The following is a 22,043-nucleotide window of genomic DNA, read 5'->3' as shown; positions in this document are numbered from 1 at the left end:
TTAGTGCGGAGATTTGATGAAGTGTTTACTTAAGGGGGCGGTTCATTAGGAATTTGTTAACATTGGACTTAAAGACATCCAAGTTGTAGTCCGGTGGGAAGCAGACGCCTGTGGAACTCTGTTCCGTCTATCTGCTTCCCACCGGACTACAACTTGGATGTCTTCAAGTCCAACGTCAACAAATTCCTAATGAACCGCCCCCTTAAGTAAACACTTCATCAAATCTCCACACTAACGTAATGTACTTGTAATAACCCTTATCCCTGAGTGGCTTCCGGGCCTTGATAAATGGTGATCACTGTGTAAAAAAAAAAAAAAAAAAAAAAAAAAGCGTAGATTACTGGTCATATTTGGAAAAACAAATTTGAGCAGTCTGTGCTATTTAAGTTGGTATGCAAAAGAAATATAAATATAAAATATTTACGTGCAACATGTACTTGCATGTTAGGTAAAATATGGTGCATGACAAACGTCCAGTTAATGTTGTTATGCTGATTGTATGGTTATCAGTCAGAATTGAATATGAATACCAGAATCCTTGAATGTATCGGTACTATAAAAGTTTTTTCCTTTATAAAAACTATCCTAGTGTAGAATGGTGGCATGGCAGTAGATAATGTGTAGTGAGGGAATATGATTGCTACCCTCCATTTCAAAGACGTTTTTAGGAGAGGCAGAAATCTGGAAGTAATATTTTTTGTAATCTGTTAAAAAAATTTGAAACTGTCTTTAGGAAACCCGTAGGATTTGATTTTAGTGTTGAATTAAATAGATTTGCACAAGAAGTTTTTTTTTGTTTTTTTTGCCCCCCCCCCTCCCATGTCTGAATTTTCAAGGGAAAAATCAGGATCAATTTATTATATAAAGTGAATCGACCCTAGTAAAAGGCAACCTGAAGGTTCCATTTTTATTGACTATTACACCAAGATGTAGGAAAGAGTATCATTCTTTTTCCTGGATTGCTCTACTAACCGGTGATCCTCACCTTATATTGCTTTTAATGCCTTTAGTATGACTGTACTGAGAATTGAACCCCTATCTCCTGCATTCTTGGTGAATATTCTAATCATTATCCCTAATGAGGTCAAAGTATACCAAATGTGAAAATCTATATGCTCGTCATTGTCCTGATCTTTGTGTAATTTAATGAAGCGTTTGTTTGTGCCAACTTTGACTTAGAGGGGAAGATATAGACCTTAAGAGGGTAGACTTGACTTTAAACGCTAATGCTCTCTCGATGACTCGTGATCGTCAAGTTAAATGTCTATCGGTATGTGTGTGTCATGTATAAAGTGAAACATCCTAAGACATACCTGGTCGTTCTTTCTGTGCCTTCCTGGCAAGGTCTTTTTCTATTGTCACGGGTAGCTGGTAAAATCTGTTCTGGTTGAGAGATTACAGATGAACCAAGGCAAGTGTTTGAATGTACCAGGCATGAATCAAGTGCTTAGATGCAGATTGGGAGAGATTCGACCCCTTTTCTGGCTGTTACGCTTTCCATCTCCATTTTGAGACCCACTGAGTCTAAGCTCCACTCTCAATTCTAAAACCACGAAAATCATGCGACGTCGTCACATGCTAATCCATCCACTATCTTCCAGTGCACTCCGATCGTCAGGTATGATTTATGTGTAGCTGACCCCCTCTGACCTTACGATTGCATCAGCCATGTTTCACATTTATTTGTGGGAACCAACTGAACTCTGTCCGCCAGACAGATGGATAGATTTATAGGCAGATAGATAAAATGACTCCTATACTTTTATATACTTAACCAGATCAAACAATAGATTTAATTAAACAGATCGAAACCTTAAATCACTGGTAATTTTAGGGTTTCACCAAGCTATCCCATTACACTTGTTTAATTTGTCATTGAATGGCTCATTTTTTTTTTATCCTCTCCACTTTTTATTTTCTCTTCCCAATGTGAATATTTTTAGCCATGATCATACCTCTTTCAAGCAATAACACTAAACATGTGGAAAACACTCCATAATTACTACTACTAATACTACTACTACTACTACTACTACTACTACGGTGTGTATTTCTTTGCAACGATTCAAAGCTTCATGCACATTTCTGTGTTTGCACGTAATAAAATGCTGAATAAATCAAGAAACAAAGTATTACAATTGACTCATACCTTTATGCCCAGTTACAGATTGGCACTATTGACTCATAATCTTCTGCGATTCTCAAAATATGTTCTGCACCATTGCTCAAGAGTTGAAATCATTGACCAATTGGCAATTCTCATTTCAGGTGAAGAAACCCTGATATTTAGCAATTGAAAGAGGAGTTTAGAAAATGCTTTAGTGCTGCTGATGACGATGATCTTAATGTTTCCTTTTTTTTTTTTTTTTTTCTTGTCTTTTCAGTATTATTCGGAATGTATGCTGATGAATCATTCAGTTATATCCAAAAAGAAGAAATGGATCGTCGTATACTGGAAACAGAGAAACAGGTGTCCCAGGCTTTATCTGAACTTTTCAAAGAGGTAAAAAAAAAAAAAACAATCATTTCTTTCTTTTTTTTGTAATCATATTATTAAATTTTATATAAATCAAAATGATTCTTGATGGTATCGATGTTCGATTAAAAAAAAAAACAACAACAAAAAAAACAGCTCTTTATTTAGCAATACAACTTATATATTTTTATCATATTAAAAAAAAATCATCTGCTCTAAATGGTTAAAATAGTTTGCATAGCAAATATATATATATATATATATATATATATATATATATATATATATATATATATATAAGCAGGTCACGTGTTCTGTTATTGCCTATGGAAAATATAAGCTTTTTTTTTTTTTTTTTTGCATTTACACCCTAAACAAGGTACAGTGTCACTTTGATGTAGGAGGCTACTATCAGAGACATAATTTGCAAAGATATTATGTAGGGAGTTGAGCAGCAGGATATGTTTATATTATATTTTTCAGGGAAGCAAAGACCCGGAAAAAAAATTTCAAAGTCTAGCAGTTGAAGGGAAGAAACTATTAGAGTAGTAGGTTTTCTGGCATCTCGAGACTGTGTAGGGGTGGGATTTTGCAAAATAGTTATCTGGTCTAAACTGTTTAAATAATTTGCATAGCAAACACACACACACACACACACACACACACACATATATATATGTCTGTATGTATTTAATAATTATTATGGTATATATATATATATATGTGTGTGTTTGCTATGCAAGCTATTTAAACATTTCAGCCCCTTTAAGAAACTCGTTTCTTATTGTTGAGCACTTGCATTTGAATTAGTAGTCGGTCAATTTAGCTCTTATGCGCAGATCATCATATAATGATTAGATCACTCTGACAAACGTTAAAAAGCATTAAAAAAAAAATGTTTAAAGTTCAACAGCATTTCTCCTAGTTAACGGTAGCCAAATGGATTAGGTCCTTGCTAATGAAGCCAGGGATGGCTTCTGTCGTCGGGTTCGAATCTACACTGATGATTCCCAAAAGGATGAAACACTAGTGTCTGTATGTATTTAATAATTATTATGGTAAATAATTATATATAAAAGCAGGTCACATGTTCTGTTATTGCCTATGGAAAATATAAACTTTTATTTTGCATTTTCCCCCTAAACAAAACGCAGTGCCACTTTTATGTAGGAGGCTAGTGAGGATACTATGTAGGGGGTTGAACAGCAAGATGTCTGTTTACATTATACTTGTCAGGGAAGCAGGGACCTGGAAAGAAAGTTCAAAATCTAGCAGTTCAAAAGGGAGGAAACTATTAGAGTAGAAGCTTTCCTGGCATCTCGGAATCTCTACTGTGTAGGAGTGGGATTTAACTGTTTGTCGGGGGGGGGTATTTACATTGAGGGGGGGGGGTACAAGGGCTTGAAGTTCTTTGGAACACCTACCATTTAAATACCTGTAAAGCAGGCAGATGGATGCGACATTTTATTGATGGAAAAGAGGCTGAAAGTGTGGGACATATTAGGTTAGCAACTCTCTTTTGAACCCTGTCCAGGAGTGAGACTAATAACAGCATATATGTGGCAGTAGCACTCCATACATGGGCAAATGGTACAGGGTACTCTCTAGCACGGTAGAGAGAGCCCACCTTCTTTGCAGCAGTCTTGGCAATGCCCTCAGTGTATCTGTTCTGATTCAGGTTCCCTGTGAACATTACCCCGAGAATTTTGGATCAAGTACTTTCAGGTAATGTATCATTAGCCATGGCTATCAATGGTTGAGAAGGTTTCTTGTATTTATTAAAAAAAAAAAAAATAAATAAATAAAAGCTTAGTCTTGGCAGCATTGAATGTTACCATCCATTTATGTCCTCATTCCACTACGAAATGGTGGTCTTCCTCTAGGGTTCCCACTATTGCCTTGGATATGTGTTCATTCGTTTTCCCCTCTTGCCTGTTATGGTGTGATGTTAGCAAATATACCCATCTCAGAGACAATTTTATCAGGGAGGTCATTTATGAATATCATGGCTTAAAGGTTCAAGGATCGACCAGAGGCATACCCACATTTATATCATTGGTTTGATGTTCGACCATCGAGAACAACCTTCTAATATTTAAGGATGTAATGCTGTTGAGCATTCATCCAGTAATACCATATGATTCGATTTTCATAAGACCATCATGCCATACCCTGTCAAAAGCCTTAGATATATCTAGGGATACGGCTCTAGAGTCCCTTACTTGATCCATTGTATGATATGTTCATAGATTAGTTAGGATATCTGTAGTAGAACTAGTAGAACGTGCTTGCCTAAATCCATACTGTTGGTAGGACAGAAGTTTAGTAGCTGTGAGGTGATGGACTAGAGCTTGATTAAGATTTTGTCAAAAACGGGGAGAGGGCTAATGGGTTGATAATTTAATGGGTCTGCTCTTTCACATAAAATTCTTGTAAACTAAAGCAGTTTTCCAGCAGTCGTTAAAACAGCATTTGTTAAGGTATTTGTTGAAAAGTTTGTAGAAAACTGGAGCAACCAATCTCAATGCTTTTTTTTTTTTTTTTTTTTTTTAATAATATAGCCGGGATAAAACCAGGGGCACATGACAAGCAGGTTAGCCTTCTCACTTGTCGTACAAACAACTTCAAGAATGTTAGATAGTGGAAGCATTGTAATAAATTTTCCAGAAATTATGAGTTTCTAATTTCTTCGCTTCAATGCATTTTCTTGTGGTTTCCGTATATTCTCTCTTAGCTGCTATTGAATAACTGATTAAAATACTGGAATATGTTATTTAAACATGTGTTTTCAGTGTAGAAGGATTTCTTCACTGACTGAGAATGGAAAAGACAAAGTATAGCACTTAATGGCAATGCTATTTCGAAAATGGGGGAAAAAAAAAGAAAATAAACTGAACGGGGGGGGGGATAATGTAAAATTTGGTAAATATTTAAATGGCGGGCAGTTGAAGTCGAACAGTAGCAATCATGAAAAATACAGCAAATTAAAATGTATTATGTATTAAATCTGAAGATTCACTTTTTAAATGAATAAATATGCTGGAGTGATTGGCTTATTTCGTAGATAACATGTTTCATTGGATAAGGTTTGATGAATATAAGCCTGTTAGTGACTTATATAAAAAGAATTAAAATAAAGATGTACGAATAAAATTTTTTTTTAGAAAACCTGTTTTCACAATGTAAGTTTATTAAAACAGTTTAAGTCTTAAAGTTTTGTATTTCTTTTACATTACAGTATTCCAGAAACTTGAGTGTCCACTTTTGTTAAATAATTGTATTAAAATTTTAATTTTTAAATAAATAAAATAATTATATAACTCACTAAGTCTTTTAATTTCAAATTTTACATATAACTAGTCTGGGTGCCCTGGAAGTGTGTGTTGAGCAAAAAAAAAAAAAAAAAAAAAAGATGGTAGTAGGCAGGCCGGCTCGAACCCGTACCGCGAAGGAGGAAAAGAAAGTGAAAAAAGTGACGTGACTGGTTAGCTGTTGCGCCCATTGCCAAATCGGAAGTGACATAGGTTTAAATTAAGGCTAGACAATCGAAAAGAGGCAATGACTTCCGGAAATATCGGTGAAAAAAGCGAACCCCCTCCCTGTAGAAAAGTGCCCAGTTGAGGATGAAGGAATTCATGTTTTTGGCCAATTTTTTGATATGTCGTCCGAAGGGTCGAGCTTCAAAATGATACTGATCTTGTGAAAATCCGTTGCCTTTGTTGAAAGTTTTTGTGAGACATACATACATACATATATTTAAACAGACAGGTGACATTTATATTATAGACTAGCGGGAGGTACCGGGTGTTGAAGGTGTGTGTGTTAAAAAAAAAACGTTGATCGGGTGTTTGGAAGTATAAAAAGAAGAAAAAAAAGTTTTAGTAGAACGGTAGGATTGAACCCCGAAGCCTTGACGCGAAGGTGGAAACGAAAGGGAAAAAAAGCCAGGCACAAACCATCTTGGCCATGAGGGGAGAGGAATTGATAAGCGTGTTAAGTTAAGGTTTATAAAGTGAAATACACAGGTGCGAGGAAGTTAAGTGGCGTGATGTTTTACCTAGTTTTGCGTTGCAAGCCAGTTACTGTTTCCCCCGCCCCATCATTCACTTTTCAAAGACGTGGCGATCGAAAATAGCTTGTAATAGTCGGGCAAATTAAAGATAGCCACGACCCCGGTTCTTAAGTCGTAGTTATTATGATTTAGACGTGATATAAAAAGTTTTAAGGAGCGAGCCGGCCCAGAAGGTCGCTGAAAAAAGCCTTTTGCGGACATACAGAAAACCTGCACACTTTATATTTATAGATAACAATGTTAATTTTTAGTTTAGTCATGGAAACATTTGAAGAAAAATAAAGTTTTAATGAAGTATTTTAGCAAGCCAATGGAATCGATAAATTATACTAAGAAAATTAATGTTAGAAAAATAATTGAATAAGTTTACTGATGCAGAAGTGTAAAATTATTGCAGTCATTTTTTTTTTTTTTTCATCAGGAATGCGAATGTGAAACTTGGTAAGAATCAATGTTTTTGTTAGTTACACCATTGAAAAATGTTTCCATAAATAATGAAAATAGGTTTTAAGTACTTTATTTTTCTATGTAGTCTAATAGCTTTTCAGAAGTAGAATTAACTTATGGAAATGAAACCGTGCAGTACTAAATGATTTTGTGTTTATGAAAAAAAAAAGTTTAAGTGATATAACCAGAATTTCATTCTATTAAGAAAAGACCCAGTGTTTCGAGTAGCTGTGGGAGTAGATAAATAGTATAGAGTAAAAAAGGGAAAATCCAGTTATCTGAAAAAATTATAAATATTGAAAGATGAAATGAATGCCTAGTTGGATAATGGAACAGATTAATATAAAGATTTTGGTTATTATTCTATTATGTCTCAATGCAAGGGAGAAATCCATGAGTAATTAATCCAAATATGTGAATAGATGTAGCAATATTAAGCTAAACACGATTCTTCTAGTTGTTTATAAACATATGGTGTGTCTTTGTGCAGTCTGTTATTTTTTCTGGTGTCAAAAACGCAAATTATTTTAACAAATTATCAAGAATTTCATTTGGAAACCAAAGTCTGTTTTTAGTGATTAGACTTTTGTTAAGAATAAATCAATAATTTGATTTTAGTCTTTTTGTCCTTCCCTCACTCTTACCCTCACTCTTTCTTCTCTCAATTTCTGGAAGGAGCTGAATATCTCTCGCATTAAAAACTGGCATTATGTCAAATTTTCACCTCATGGGAAAGCAAGATTTATTCGCGGGTTGGCAGACTATTGCAAGTGTTTAATACTACAATTTACCAAGAAACTCAACTTGGTGACCAGACAAAACCACACCAGAAAAAGCTCTCATAATTAAAATAGAATAATGTTATTTTAAATGTATACTAGTATGCTGTCTGTCATTGCCCGGTTTTAAAATATACTAAAATATATATTAATTTCTGCAGGTTTTATATTTATACTAGCGGGGGTACCTGGCGTTGCCCGGGTGTTTGTAGGTGTGTGGTGTTAAATAAAAAAGAATCCCAAGGGGGGGATCCAACATGAAGCCCTGAGGCGAAGTTTGAAAATAAAATCGGCCAGCCAGAGTGAGTTGGTGAAAGATGTTTGAATTTATTTAAGTAAGAACCAAATTGACAGGTGCGCACACGGAATTCGTCGAGCGTTATGACGACAACGTAAGCATTGTTATAAGCGAAGTAAAAAAAGAAAACATTAAAACTTAAGCAGGGCGCGGTAATGAAAGCATCGAAAAAAAAACAAACAAAAAAACTAACGTAAGGCAAACGAATGTTGAAAACAGAAAAACGAACACGTGAAAAATGGCTTAAATAAGCCTGTTTCGATATTAAAACTTAAAAAATCGGTGGGTACCCGTGTGTTTTTGGGTGTATGGTCGGGGGTGGATAAGCGAAGTAAAAAAAAAAACAGAAAAACGAACGTTACATGAAAAATGGCTTAAATAACACTGGTTCAATATTTAAATTTAAAAAATCGAAAAAAAAAAGAAGACATCTCACACCACGATTCGAACCCAAAACGTTTAGATAATGAACCAACGCACTAATCAACTGACCTAACGCGACGTACATGAAATTTGTTCAGTTTTTCAACTATTTAAAGTAAATCCGGTCAGGACGTCATCTGGCACATGCGTAGAACCGGTCGTCGTCACGAGTAGACCGTTTTTGTTGACCCCTCCCCCTGTCGAAAATTGTCGATTTCGGGGTGAAAAAATGAACGTTTTTGGCCAATTTTTCTATATTTTTCGAGCTAAGGATGGGGCTTCGATATGATACCATTTTATGAATTTTCGTTGTGTCTGTCGAAAGTTTTTAGCAGACACACACACAAACATACACACATACATACACACATTTTCGCTTATATATATATATATATATATATATGTATATATAGATATTTTGTATATATAGGATTCCATATAATATAATAATCAATAGTCAATTCTCAATTGATATTGAACCCAATATATAGTAATGATTTTAAGTTAAAAAAAAAATGATTTGAGTGCAATCATCTAGAATCGAAACCAAAACATATCTCTCCAGCATTATTTATTACCATCTGAGCTGAGTCCATATGCATATCAAAACATTAAAAATAACGCTATTAAACATATAAATGTATATTTGCACATACATAGTACTTACACATCACGTCAAACTATTTCTGCCAAGTTCTATTTTTAAATTTTTGACCCCTTAGCAGCTATTTTTCTGTCCAAAAATCAAATCTATTGTTTTACAGGTCTAAATACACCATATATCAAGTTTCAAGTATTTAGATCAAAAATTGACAAAGTAGTTTGGTAGAGATTATTCTGACGTAGATTTACTTTCATTCCAGTTCTAAATGCTGTGCAATTATGCAGAATGTAGAAAATATGCATAAATCGAACTGTGCGTGATAGTTAAATGAAAATAATCATCCAATAGGAAAAAAGAGTAAATTAAAAGTTGTTTCTTTTTTTTTTTGTTTTGTTTTTTAAGAGTATGCAATTAGTACAAACGCAAATATGTGAAAGGTGATAACGTATGTCCAAAAATAAATGTGTTAAAGTTGGTAATGTGTGTACAAATATGCAAACATATATAAATATACATGAAAGTTGATTGTCTTTTTATTATTATTCAATTTTCACCCCAAACAAGGCACAGGGCCACTTTGAAGTAGGGGGATACTATCGCGTATGTAAGTTGCAGGGATATTATGAAGGGAGATGAGCAGCAAGATGTCTGTTCACATTACACTTGAACTTCTGCATGTCAGTACAGTTGGGAAAGTAGAATCCCAATTCCAAGTCTAGCAGTTCTGAGAAAGAAACTATTGGAGTAGAAGGCTTTCTTACACCTAGGGATCCTTACTGTGGAGGGGTGGGATTTTGCTGCTTGTTAGGTTTGTCAGGAGGTATTTATGTCGAGGGAGGGTACAAGTGCTTGTAGTTCGTCAGAGCATTCACCATTAAAATACTTGTAGAACAGGCAGAAGGATGCAATATTTCGTTGATAGGACAGGGGCTGAAACTTAAATGACAGTTCAGGACCTATCAGGTTGGCGACTCTTTTAAACCCTCTCCAGGTGTGAGACTAGTAGCAGATGCACCAGCCCAAAAGTGACAACAATGCTCCATACATGGGCGAATGGTGTCCTTATAGAGGTACAGGATACTTTCAGGCATAAGTAGCTTTCTAGCATGGTAGAGAGAACCCACCTTCTTCCCACCCACCTTTTTTTTTTTTTTTTTTTTACCCTGAACAATCTTTCCTCTTTCTTTTCCTCTTTAGGTCCTGGATATGACCTTAAACTATATCCAGTGGTGAGGCCCCAGCTTGTGGGCTTTGGGGAGTATGGAGCCACCCTTTAATCACCATTGCTCCCAGGTCCACTCTGATCTGGAATGGTAGTACCTGTTAGGGTCCCAACTATGGGTTGAATAGAAACCGACTTGAAAACAACAAATATATTCTATTAAAAAAAATTTATTCCGAATCTTTGAATTTTGCATTAAATAACCCGAAAAGGGATGATATGCCATAAAACAACCAACGTTTTCCTCTCTAGACAATATTTCCTGGTTTTGCTCTCCACCGAACTACGTTGTTCCCATCTCTTGTACATGGTCGATTTATATCTGTTTCTTTTTTATAAAAAATTGTTACAATGTTTTGCTTTTGTTACATTATTTCTTTATTGTGTGTTTCTAGTGTGACCAGGTGAGCTATGACCAATTTCGCTTGTGGGTGAATCAGCATCCAGATGCCACTCTCTTGACCAGATGGTTATTACTTGAACCTCTCAGTGTGACCCTTTCTAATGACATGGAAACGCCAACCTTTTACCAAACGTTGGCTGGAGTTACACACTGTAAGTATTAAACTCTGTGTAGAATTGCTTTTCCACAGAATATCAAGTTTAGATGATTGACTGTTTACCTAACATCAAATTTTTTTTTTCTCATCTGTGATACCTTCTGTTGCTGAGCGACTAGATCTGATTAAAATTGAGAAGCTCTTAAGGACAAATATTAACCATTTCTAATTTGCATGAACAACAAAATTAGATGATGTTTCAAAAATACTATTAAAATATCTTGAGATTTTTTTTTTTTTTTTCAGTGGCTTTGTTAATTATGCCCCAAGCCTTGATATCTGGATAATCTGACAAAGATTTGAATGAATGTCAACGCCATTATGATGGTTTCAAATTTGCACAAGTTTTCACTCAATTTCTGTGCTTCCTCGAGAACTGAACCATTTGAAATCGGTTACTTCACTTGCTGAGAAATGATGAGGACTGAAAAAAAAATTCTGATAACTGATTTGTGTAACTGCCAAATAATTTTCCAAGTTCTCTACTTCTACTTGACCACCTAGTTTGACCAATGTTCTCTCAGTCTCAGGCACTTCTTATTTCCTGGTTTTGTCTAGCCCGTTCTACTGTTCCACTTACGGTATCTCTAAACACATATACCACACATTGGACAAAGCGAGCAAAGTTAGGGCATTAGCACTGGATATATCTGAAGTCTTTGACAAAGTCTGGCATAAAGGTCTTATGGAAATTATTCATCTGCTATTTCTGAATGACTATTTATATGCTCTTCCCAAACCTTTATCCTTTTTGTAGGAATCATCAAAGAATGTGCATAGTTCAGTAAGCAAACAAAAAAGATTAAATGTTGCAACACATACACTGCTTGCATCACTGATCACCAGAGCATGTGCGTTACACCAAGGATGGATTTGACTTGAGCTGCTTTCATAAGTGCTTGAATATCAGAGTAGATTCCACTCGTATTAGCTGCTCCATCAAATGAATCTCCAATACACTGTTCCAGTGTCAGGCCTAACTCTGCAAGTGAATTTCGTAATGGGCTGTGCAAGCATTTTCCACTTGAATCCCCCACATTTACCTGTATTCCTTTAGTTTTGGTCCTGGATATGACCTTAAACTATATCCAGTGGTGAGGCACCAGCTTGTGGGCTTTGGGGAGTGTGGAACCAGCTTTTAATTGTCATTGCTCCCAGGTCCACTCGGACCCGGAGTGGTAGTACCTGTTAGGGTCCCAACTATGGGTTAAATAGAAACTGACTTGGAAACACCAAATATATTCTATTGAAAAAGTTTTCTTCAAAACCTTTGTATTCGGCATTAAATAACCTGAAAAGGGTTGATATGCCATAAAACAACCAACCAACCAACCAATCCTTTAGTTTTGTCTCCAATAAGATAGACAGTGGCACACTGATCATGAGCAGAAATGTCTTCGGTAGAGTCAAGTTGTACTGAAAACATCCCTGCATTTTTCACCTCCTTCACAATTTAGTTTTTAACCATGTCCAAAATAATATTTATTTTATTCAGTCGTTTTGTTTAAAAAAGTTAAACATTTGCCGTAACCTTTCTTAGATGGATCTTTTTGTTTGCTCTGCAAAATGACCTCCTGCAAATGTTGCCGTAGGTGTGGATTGTATGATCTTGGATATCATTTCATCAGTGCGACCATTTATGAAAATCAGGAAGAATCAATGCCTGCGGTACACTCGCATTAGTATCATATTGCTTAGATGTATAGCCATTAAGATTAATCTGAATCTTTCTTTTGTCTAGGATCAAATTATATAGATATTCATTCAGAAATATCATATGGATACATTTTTATAAGACATTCGTGCCATACTTTGGCAATGACCTCGGTTATATCAAGCGCTAATGCTTTAACTTTGCTTCACTGTCCAGTGTGTTGTATATGTGTTTAGAGATACCGTAAGGATATCTGCTTTCCTAGATCCATACTGTTGGCCAAAAGGAATTTTATCATTAACAAGGTGGCAAACTATCATTAGCGGATATACTCATCTTGGATATAATTTCATTAGGGATGTCGTTTATAGAAAATCAGATATAATAATGGTTTAAGGTTCGACTCCTGCGGTACTACCACAATTATGTCAGGTTTGGATGTACAGTCATCAAGGATAACCTAGCTCTTTCTTTTGGTAAACTGTCATTAGATTGATTAAAGATTGAAAGTGGATGTAAACAGATAAGGTGATAACTTTGGGGATCAGTTCTCTCTCCAGAATCCTTGAACACTGGTACCACAAAGTCAATTTTCTAGCTATCAGGGAAGTAAGATTCATCAAGGCTTTTGTTGTAGAGTTTGAAGAAGAGTGGCCAGCTCAGTAGAGCATCTTTTATTTTATTTTATTTTTTTTTATTACTGCGATTGTGATATGATCAGGCTACATCTTTTGGAGTTATCTTGATCTTGGGAAGGTTTTATAATCAGGTCATCAATTGTGGCTTCAATCTGTAATGGGAAATTTGGGAGGGATTTGTGTATGGAGTTTAAGGCAAACTACCAGGCAAGTGGTCCTGGATATGACCTTAAACTATATCCAGTGGTGAGGCCCCAGCTTACGGGCTTTGGGGAGTGTGGAGCCACCCTTTAATTGCCATTGCTCCGAGGTCCACTCTGACCCGGAGTGGTAGTACCTGTTAGGGTCCCAACTATTCGTTAAATAGAAACCGACTTGGAAACAACAAATATATTCTATTAAAAAAATTTTCTTCAAAATCTTTGGATTCGGCATTAAATAACCTGAAAAGGGTTGATATGCCGTAAAACAACCAACCAACTAACCAGGCAAGTAGATCAGCCTTATCAGTAGCAGTGCAAATGATATCACTGTTGTCGGTTAGTTGGGGAATTTATTTCTCACTGTTCACCACAGTAGTATAGATCTTCCAGAAATTGCAAGTTCCTAATTATAAATGTCTGTTATTGAAAATGTTAGACTTTAATAAGGCTTCAATATGGAATATTCAGCCCAAACTTGGACACTACTAGATAGACATCAGGAAATGGACTAATATAAAAAAAGAAAATTTACTAAAATTATAAACGATTTTGATTATAATAAAAATAACTGGATTAAAGAGTTAAACTCACTACGATGCTTTTCTGTTTCTATGTATAAACTCAACCATTTTCTTAATAGCTGAAACAAAGAATGAATTAGTTTGTGGTCATTCAAAATTTAAAAAGAATTTTGAAATATACAAGCTGTAGACTGGGAAATCATTTTTGGTTTTAAAATTCTTATCAACCCATTTAATAAAGATTGAAAGTTTTGGAAACTACTTACATTCCAATAATTTTATAAATAGAAATGAAAACCATGTTACTTAAAAAAAAAAAAAAAGAAACGTTTCACAGCAATTTGGTTCAATTTATATTTTCACAATCAAACAATGCTGTAATAATTAAATCATTAAACGAAACAAAAACAAATGACATAATAAAAAATGAAACAAAAATCAATATAAAAACTCTCAGACAGCATCGCTTAAACACAGCTAGTTATGAATAATATAGATAATTTAATTTCACATTATCTATGCAAAGAGATCATAAGTGTTCAAGTGGAAGATGGGTGAATGGGAAGATAGTTTACTGTTGAGTCAGCATTTATCAAGGCCAAGAGCCACTTTAGGATAAGGGCTAGGCGAAGTTATGTATCAATGCAACAAAATGTTAAGAGGACAGGTTTTTGGCATGCATTTGTTGATGTTAGATTTTAAGACAACTATGTTGTCTGGTTTGTATTATTTGAATTATTCGGACTACTGTTATTTTCACAGCGTTTTGGCTGATGTAACTTTGACCTTCTTTAGGTGTATCTTATTGAACTTGGGAATTTGGTTAAAATTTAAAAAAAAAACAAAAAACATGGAAATAACACTTTTTTTTTAATTATTGCCATTTCACCCCAAACAAGGGACGGTGTGACTTAATCATGAGAGGGCTACTATTTGGAACCAGATTTGCAGGGACACTATTTATAGAGCTGGGCAGCGAGATGTCTATTCACATTACACTTGAATTTCTGCATTTCAGTACAGTTAGGGAAGCAGGGGCCCGGGAGGGAATTCCAAAGTGCAACAGTTTAAGGGAAAAAGCTATTCAAGTAGAAGGCTTTGCGGCATCTAGGGATCTGTGTAGGGTGGGATTTTGCTGCTTGTTGGATTTGTCAAGGGTATATTTTCATCGAGGAAGTACTAATGTTTAGAGTTTGTCAGAGCACTTGCCATTGGAATACTTGTAAAACCGGCACAAGGATGCCACATTTCGGCGATGGGACAGAGGTTTAGTTGAGAGTTCAGGACCTATTAGGTTGACAACTTTTTTTAACTCTGCCTAGCAGCGAGAGACAGATGCACCAGCCTAGATGTGGCAACAATATTCCATGCATTGGCAAACAGTAGCTTTGTAGAGATAGATAATGGTGAGAACAGTAATCTGAATAATAAAAAATTATCAATCCTCATCTCAAAAATTCAGAAACATGTTGTAGTTTGAAGGAAAGCAGTATTAATAAAACTGTTTTTCAGAAATATTTTTCCATCCACAATTTTTAATGGGATGTATAAACACTTTAGTTGTGAAAGGACTGTTTGCTTTGTAAGCTGATTATAAAAAACAATTCCGAACATGTTACTGTGTACATTCTACATATTTAGATTATAATGCATTAATAATTTTTACTTTCATTTCAAGAGAATGAATCTCAAAACAAACGCTAACCATTTCTTGTTTTTTACTTTTTATTTCAGTGGAGGAAACAGACATCAATGAATTGGAGAAGTGTTATTGGGTGCTGAAAGCACAGTCGAAATCTGGCCGATTTGACCAGGAGACATTCAAGCAACTGATCTGCCCACCTGTGCCAGACTTGATCTGCGAGGGTAAGTCTCAAACAATGAAAAAAAAAAAAAAAAAAATTTGATTATCATGCTCTAATTTTATAACTAGGAGCAAGGCAATGCGTAGAACAGGCCTGGCATCCACTTGATTGCAAGAGAAGGTGCAGAATTATTAGGGCTGTGACAACAGCATATTCTTTTCGTTCTTTTTACTTTCGAGTATATATCCGACGCAGTTAGACACAGTTTATCAACCGAGAATCACACCAGTCTATATAAAAACATGATATTAATGGATATATACTCAAGACTCAAAATGATGAAAAGAATATTCTGCTGTCACAGCCCTAATAATTATTGTAGCATAAAGAGGCTTTGTTCGTTGGGCATTAGAATATACTGACTGTTCCCCTGCAGAAAGTAAGTTACTTAATGGGGTCACCTGTTGGCCGTAGGTGGCAACCCATGATGCCTTGGAACGGAATCCTGGTGGTTGAAGGACATGGAGGTCAGGGATTAAGCGCCTTTACCTACCAATACACCACTTTGGCTCCTAACACAGGCTAGATGGGAGGTCAGAGAGACCCAATCCGATCAATGTAAGATCAAGCCCTATTGATTTCTACTAAAAGATAAAAAAACAACTTGGAAAAAAAATTTCTTTTCCAAAATATAATGGGGAAAAAAATTACAAAACACTCTAACTACAAAGCAGAAGATAGAAGGGTCAGTCATCAAATATAGAATTCAAACCCAGACATGGCTGCAAATTAAGCACTGATTCACTTTAGTTTTTGGTGATAGACAAATTTAGTGACAATTGCTCAGGGTTTCTTATTTGATAGTATACTGCTTGTGTAGTGCTGACCTGTTAAGGCGATTAGATTTCCCCTTTGACAGGTTTCAATGCGAGTCTCTGAGGTGGTTGGGATGCATAACCAATCTATCTATATATCTATAAAAGTGAACGTGTCTGTCTCTGTGTGTCTGTGTACATTTCCCTATGCAATAACTGTCAATTTTCAGTATACAGACTTGAAATTTGATATACAGGGTACTGAGATTTGGGAAAATCTTTGTAATCCGTTTTCGGCCAGAAATTTGGCTGTTAAGGGGTCAAAGTTCAACAATTTGACCATTGAGAACTCTACCAAACTCCTCCGACAATTTTGGGTCTAAAAACTTGAAATTTTAGATATAGGTTCCTTGGACATGGATCTAACTTAATAATTTGATTTGAGCCCAAAACAAATGTTAAGGGGTCAAAGTTAAAAAGAATTTGACCTCTGCAGTCTCTACCAAATTACTCAGACAATTTCTGGTCTAAACATTTGAAATTTGACATAAAGGGTATTCAGAGATAGGGCAAGCTTTTTAATCATTTTGTGTTGAAAATTTTTAATTACCAATATATAAATGTATGTATGTTTGCATGTCTGCCTAAAACTTTCGACAGTGGTGACTGATTTTACCAAGATCAGTATCGTTTTGAAGTTCGACCTTTCACACGACAAATATCGAAAAATTGCCTAAAAACATATCTTCACCTTTAACTGGGCAGTTTTCTAAAGGGGGGGTGTCGCTTTTTCGCCGATATTTTAGAAAGTCATCCTCTCCTTTCGATTGTCTAGCCTTAATTAAAATATAAATCACTTCCGGTTTGGCGGTGGTCGTAACAGCGAAGACGTCAGGTTTTTTCCCCATTCTTTTCCTCATTCACAGTACAGGTTTGAGCCTGCCTTCCTACTCCCACCTTTTTTTTTTTTTTTTCTTTCTCAACACACACATCCAAACACCCGAGCAACACCGGGCTGAAATGCTAGTGTATACATAAAAGAGAACGTGTGTGTGCACATTTCCCTACTCTGTCAATTTTAAGTCTACAGACTCGAAATTTGATATAAAGGATACTGAGATTTGGGAAAATCTTTGTAATCGGTTTTCGGTCAGGTATTTGGCTATTAAGGGGTCAAAATTCAACGATTTGACCATTGAGAACTCTACCAAACTCCTCCAACAGTTTTGGGTCTAAACACTTGAAATTTTAGATATAGCTTCCTTGGACATGGATCTAACTTAATAATTTGATTTGACCCCAAAACAAATGTTAAGGGGTCATAATAGGGGTCAAAGTTTTTAAAAAAATTGACCGCTTTTTTTTTTTTTTACACCCAGGCAACGCCAGGCTGAAATGCTAGTGAAAAACTACAATCAACTCCATGATAAAGCAAAATAAAGTCCTAAACGAGCTGTATCTGATTCAGAAAAAAGGAAAACGGAATTTATGTGATTCTACATGATACAATCACTGGAAGAAACTTCTATGTTGAAACTATCTTTCTTTCTTTATTGAAAAAAATTATCCAATAAAAAAACAAAAAAACAAAGCAGTCGGAAAAACCAAAAGACGGAAATTTACTGATAGAAATTGAAGATTCAAAGTGAGAGAATAGAAAATGAAAACTTTCCGTAACTGCAATATCGAAACTAATCCACAGAAGAAACTAAATCACAGGAAGTCATCAGGAGCAGAGAATTAGCACTTGCCATTCCTGAAAAAATTCAGAACAAATCAAACAATCAAGGAGTTATCAAGCATAAAAACAATTTGATAAGGAAATATAATGAAAATATACCCACAAACCCATACATACTCACACTCAACACATTCGGAAACCACACGCAAAATTAAAATTGAATATAATATAGAACCTGTAGAAATATACATCCCAGATCCTCTGAGATGTTTTAAATGTTATAAATTTGGCATCACAGAGACATCTGCAGAGGTCACTCCATATGCGCCAAATGTGGATCAAAAGAAGCAAACCACAATGAATGAGAAAGCACATCGTTTTCTAAGAATTCTACCATTGCCTTAGATATGTGTATACCCATTTTTGCCTATTATAGAGTAATTATCAGTAAATATACCCATCTCTGACACAATGTTATGGTGCAAGAAGAGTTGCCAAGATACAGGAAAGCCTTATACTCTAATGTTGTAAAAGTTTAAATGTATGTAAATTGATATCTTGCTCATCTTCTCTGAACATGGTTCCAAGTGGCAATATGTATTGTTTGGGGTGAACATGATTAAAAAAAAAAAAAAAAAAAAAAAAAAAAAAAAAAATATCCCAATAATGGTGTTGTGAATCATGTCCATTGATGAATGACAAAAGGCGTGCCCAAAGCAAAGGAGCCTCCTGATACAAAGTATTTCCTCAAGTCTAGGAAGCTTACATTGCATGTGGATGTGACATTTTGGACATGAGCAGAGATACGAATCCCAGGAATGTGGCAAAGACACCATCGGTTGAAGATTTCCAGTCTTTTGAGTGTCGGCTACTCCCAGCAGCCAGGTTCTGGATATGACCTTAAACTATATCCGATGGTGAGGCCCCCAGCTTGCGGGCTTTGGGGAGTGTGAAGCCACCCTTTAATTGCCATTGCTCCCAGGACCACTCTGACCTGGAGTGGTAGTATCTGTTAGGGTCCCAACTATGGGTTAAATAGAAACTGACTTGGAAAAAACAAATATATTCTAAAGAATTTAAAAAAAAAAAAATATATGATAAAAATTTTCTTCAAAATCACTGTATTCAGCATGAAATAACCTGAAAAGGGTTGATATACCATAAAACAAAAAAAGGCCAACCAACCCAACAGCCAGGTTTCACATGTAGAGAAAGATTGTGCTTGGTAGATGCGGCATTTGATTGTTCTAATTCTAAACTTTTCATTTATAGAATTTTCCATTCTTCTGCTTAACCTGCGTTAGTCCTATGGGGTGTTTTGTCACCTCAATTTTGCTTAAGTGTTCATAATTTTTAGTTGGCAACTCATTTCTTTTCCTCCTTCCCAGTACTCTCCTGACTCAGTGAGAGTATAGCACACGTGGTATGGCACAGTTGTAGCTCAGTAATCCTTGGAGGTAGATGTCGCTTTGTCCTTCTGGGGTGTCCAGTCACCCCAGCTGACTAATGTAGGCATGATTTATATATTTTTTCAGTGGCAATGAAAATTTGTAGATATAAGCGCATTTTATATATCATTAGGCTACTCTCTAATATTTAATATGGAATTAATGTTTTCGTATTTTCATTAAGTTTTGATTGGATTATTTTGTTTACAATTTATTACTCTTTCAGCCTTGTAACTATGAGCTTAACTAATGTAATATCTTAATTTTTTTTCTTAGTTTTATACTTTATTTTATTGTATTTTATATTAATATCAACAAGATGCAAGCGATTTAAACTGTTCAAAAAGGATTGTAGATATATCCTGAACCAACAGGATAACTATATTTTACAAAATAATACACTATAACCATTTTTGTATTGCGGTGTATAAACACCTCATAGGTAAAAAATCTCTATATATATAAAAACGAAAATGTATGTATGTGTGTTCGCTTTTTCTGTATGTCTACAAAAGGCCTTTTTCAGAGAAGCGGTCGGTCAGTTCACAACTTAAAACTTTTTATATCACATATAAATCATAATATCTCACAGTTCACAATGGAGCTCGCCTGTCTATTTAATTTGCTCGACTTCGGGAAGATAAATATTCAACATTTGTCGCTCGCCGCATGTGGGTTAGTCTTTTTCCTATAACATCTTGGGAAAATAAAAATAAAAAAAAAACATTTCCGCAGTAAATGAAATACTATCCCGCAGTCAAACTTGACCTCATTAAGTCATTAAAACGTGCACCTGCCAAATCCAAGTAATTAAATAAATTCAAACGTGCTTCTGTTAGCATCTCGCGGTGGCCCAATGGTTAAAACTGTCGCACTCTTTTTTTTTTTTTCTTTCACACTTTAATTTACAACTTTGCCTCAAGGGTTCTGGTTCGATCCTCATACTTACCTATCAAAACATTTTTTTTATTTTAACCATATATGAAAAAAGCTGATGTTTGATCATTGCATTCTCAGTTAAAACAAATTGATATGAAACTTATTTTTAAGGTGTTGTTGTTTTAATTTCTATTCATAAAATTATTGAATGTAAATAGCTTCCTAGACTTTCGATCTTTTAATGCATGAGGATTTGCTAAGCATTTTAAAACCAGAAATGATTTTGTTGTTCAATAGCTTACATGTTTAGAAATTTTTTTTTTTTTTCAATTTTTAAGGACCACAAAGTAATTCATTCTTTCTTTGTTTCAACTATTAAAAAAGGATTAAAATGGCTCATTTCTTTATGTAAAAATAGAAATGCATTCTGGCAGATTTAATCCTGTAATCCAATTAGTTTTTTTAAATGAAGATGTTTTATTTTAGAAAATTTTCTTAGTACACATATTTAATTATACTCCATATTCTATGTCTAGCTAATAGTGTCCAAGTTTGAACAGAATATTCTTGACTAAAATTTTAGAATGTTCTAGACTAAAAGACTGATTAGAGTCTATAATTTATAATAACAGATATGAACTTGTGATTTCTGGAAGATCTATAATAGTGTGGTGAACAGTGGGAAATCAACAAATTTCAAACAAATTATGAAGATTTAATAATTTTATGCAGCCACATCTAAATATTGCAACATTTAGACTGCCACTGATGTCCAACTTCAAATCTATCCCTATGTCACAACCAATTAGCTATCTACTGTCAAATGATAATTATACATGTTACTCCAATCAGTGCACATGGCAAATCATATCTACATTTAATTTTGAAAATCTAAAAAAAATGCTTTCTACCAAGTAATATTAACATTGTTTTGTTTTTTCAAATTTTAGGGCTATTTCTTGCCTTTGATGAAAATCGAGACAACCATATTGACTTTAAGGAAATGGCCTGTGGGATTTCTGCCTGTTGCCGTGGCCCGAAGACAGAACAACAGAAATGTAAGATGTCTTTTTCTCCGTCTCATTTCTTTCTATTTTTCAATCTATATATCTATAAAAGTGAAAATGTGTGTGTGTATACATATATTTCCATACACAAATAACTCTGTCAATTTTTAGTCTAGAGATTTGAGATTTGACATCAGGAGTATTGAGATTTGGGAAAATCTTTTTAATCGGTTTTCGGCCAGAAATTTGGCTGTCAAGAGGTCAAAGTTCAACGATTTGACCTTTTTAAAACTCTACCAAACTCCTCCGCCAATTTTAGGTCTAAACACTTGAAATTTTAAATATAGGTTACTTGGACATTTTAGCCTGGCACATGTTTCTCTTTCTTCTGACCACAAGCTGGGCACAGCCAGCCTATTCTCCTCCATTCTCTTCCATGTCCACTTTGCTTTCTTCCCGAGCATGTGTTGCATTTTTTCTTTTTTCCTTTTTCTTCTCATGCACACTTCCT

At 35.0% G+C, this 22,043-nt stretch overlaps 1 protein-coding gene across 1 annotated transcript in view; it reads left to right on the top strand.

Annotated features, from left to right (window-relative positions):
- The window catches only part of LOC145276906 (ubiquitin carboxyl-terminal hydrolase 32-like), a 477,530-nt gene that overhangs the window by 322,277 nt on the left and 133,210 nt on the right, over positions 1-22,043 (top strand). The window contains exons 4-7 of the mRNA XM_080128370.1: positions 2,385-2,503; positions 10,717-10,876; positions 15,632-15,763; positions 21,476-21,583. Coding sequence (XP_079984496.1) covers positions 2,385-2,503; positions 10,717-10,876; positions 15,632-15,763; positions 21,476-21,583 — 519 coding nt within the window. The remainder of the gene's footprint in view (positions 1-2,384; positions 2,504-10,716; positions 10,877-15,631; positions 15,764-21,475; positions 21,584-22,043) is intronic.

The sequence above is a fragment of the Euprymna scolopes genome, chromosome 1 (genome assembly GCF_053919585.1).
Source record: "Euprymna scolopes isolate OS-2025 chromosome 1, ASM5391958v1, whole genome shotgun sequence".
Taxonomy (NCBI): Eukaryota; Metazoa; Mollusca; class Cephalopoda; order Sepiida; family Sepiolidae; genus Euprymna; species Euprymna scolopes.
This window is presented reverse-complemented; position numbering and strand designations above follow the sequence as displayed.